The sequence below is a fragment of the Nanorana parkeri genome, unplaced genomic scaffold, assembly GCF_000935625.1.
Source record: "Nanorana parkeri isolate BGI_ZX_2015 unplaced genomic scaffold, ASM93562v1 scaffold215, whole genome shotgun sequence".
Classification (NCBI taxonomy): domain Eukaryota; kingdom Metazoa; phylum Chordata; class Amphibia; order Anura; family Dicroglossidae; genus Nanorana; species Nanorana parkeri.
Window position 1 is genome coordinate 558,430 of NW_017306483.1, and position 1,154 is coordinate 559,583.

Here is a 1,154-nt window from a genome sequence, read left to right on the forward strand (position 1 = left end):
GTATTTACTTTTTTGCATGATAAGCAGCAGCAGGACGCTCAGGTGTGAGCGGGCACCATTAAATACAATAGGAATGATCATGTTGAACGTTGTCACACTTCAGGAAACATGTGACAAATCGCTCAGTTGTGAATGGGGGCTTAGAGAAGCAACTTGCATGCAGCGCAGGGGGAAACGTGGAACATATGGATGAGTAATAGAGAGTGCAGCTTATATAAAGGTTCTTTAACCATATAACTCTGCTGTTCTCTGTCTCTCAGGTACGACTGGATGTCTTCCTAAATCCAACAGTTTCCTGTCTAAGAAGCCAGCATTACAACCCAGACCTGCACCAGGGACCAAACCAGCCCCCACCCCAAGCTCTGCAGCGCACGCCATCATCCTGCACCCAGTGACCAGTCCCCCTCCAGCACCACATGCTCCTACTCTCACAGGTATGCTTTGCCCCTTTTTGGATGTCAACATGTTTTATTATTTATTTAGTACAGGTATGCATATAGTGCTGACAACCTTGCACATTCACAACAGTCCCTTCCCTCTAGAAGCTTACGATCTAAGGGCCCTATCTCACATGCATACATACGGGGCTGATTTTGACAGGAGCCAATTAACCTTCCAGCGGGAGGAAAACGGAGTACCCGTTCATCCTCATTTATTAAACCAAAACTCTAGACACACAGCGGTGACACACAAGTCAACATGTGTTTTACCTGCCAATCATTTTTATAGCTACATGGTGATTTGCATACATTTTCCACACCGCATAGCAGTTTATCCCTCTCATTCAGCAATGCAGCTTCCTGTGTCACCGCTCTGTCTTCAGTCTTCTCATTGGACTAAGAGTCTGCATCATTATCCCTGTTTTAAGGAACAGAGAGCTGTCCCAGGAAGCAGCGGTGTGATCTAAGTAGGAACGTGTGTGTATTATAAGACTCTGTGCTAATCAATGAGAGTCGCTTCTTTCTTCCTGGATGCTGTCCTGGAAGAAAGAAGGCTCAGAAAAGCTTCTTATTGGTCAGAATTGTCACATGGCTATGCTGGCAGCTCACCATTGCAAGCATTGTGCTGTTACATAGCCTCTATGCTGTGTAGTGAAGTTTTAGTGTAGTGAAGTCAGGACCCTTGTATCGGTGGCATGAGCAGTGGGACAGGGG

General features: G+C 46.1%; 1 protein-coding gene across 1 annotated transcript in view; it reads left to right on the forward strand.

Annotated features, from left to right (window-relative positions):
* ATF6B (activating transcription factor 6 beta) overlaps positions 1-1,154 on the forward strand; it is a 33,645-nt gene that overhangs the window by 14,541 nt on the left and 17,950 nt on the right. The window contains exon 7 of the mRNA XM_018555853.1: positions 261-434. Within this exon, the coding sequence (XP_018411355.1) occupies positions 261-434 (174 nt within the window). The remainder of the gene's footprint in view (positions 1-260; positions 435-1,154) is intronic.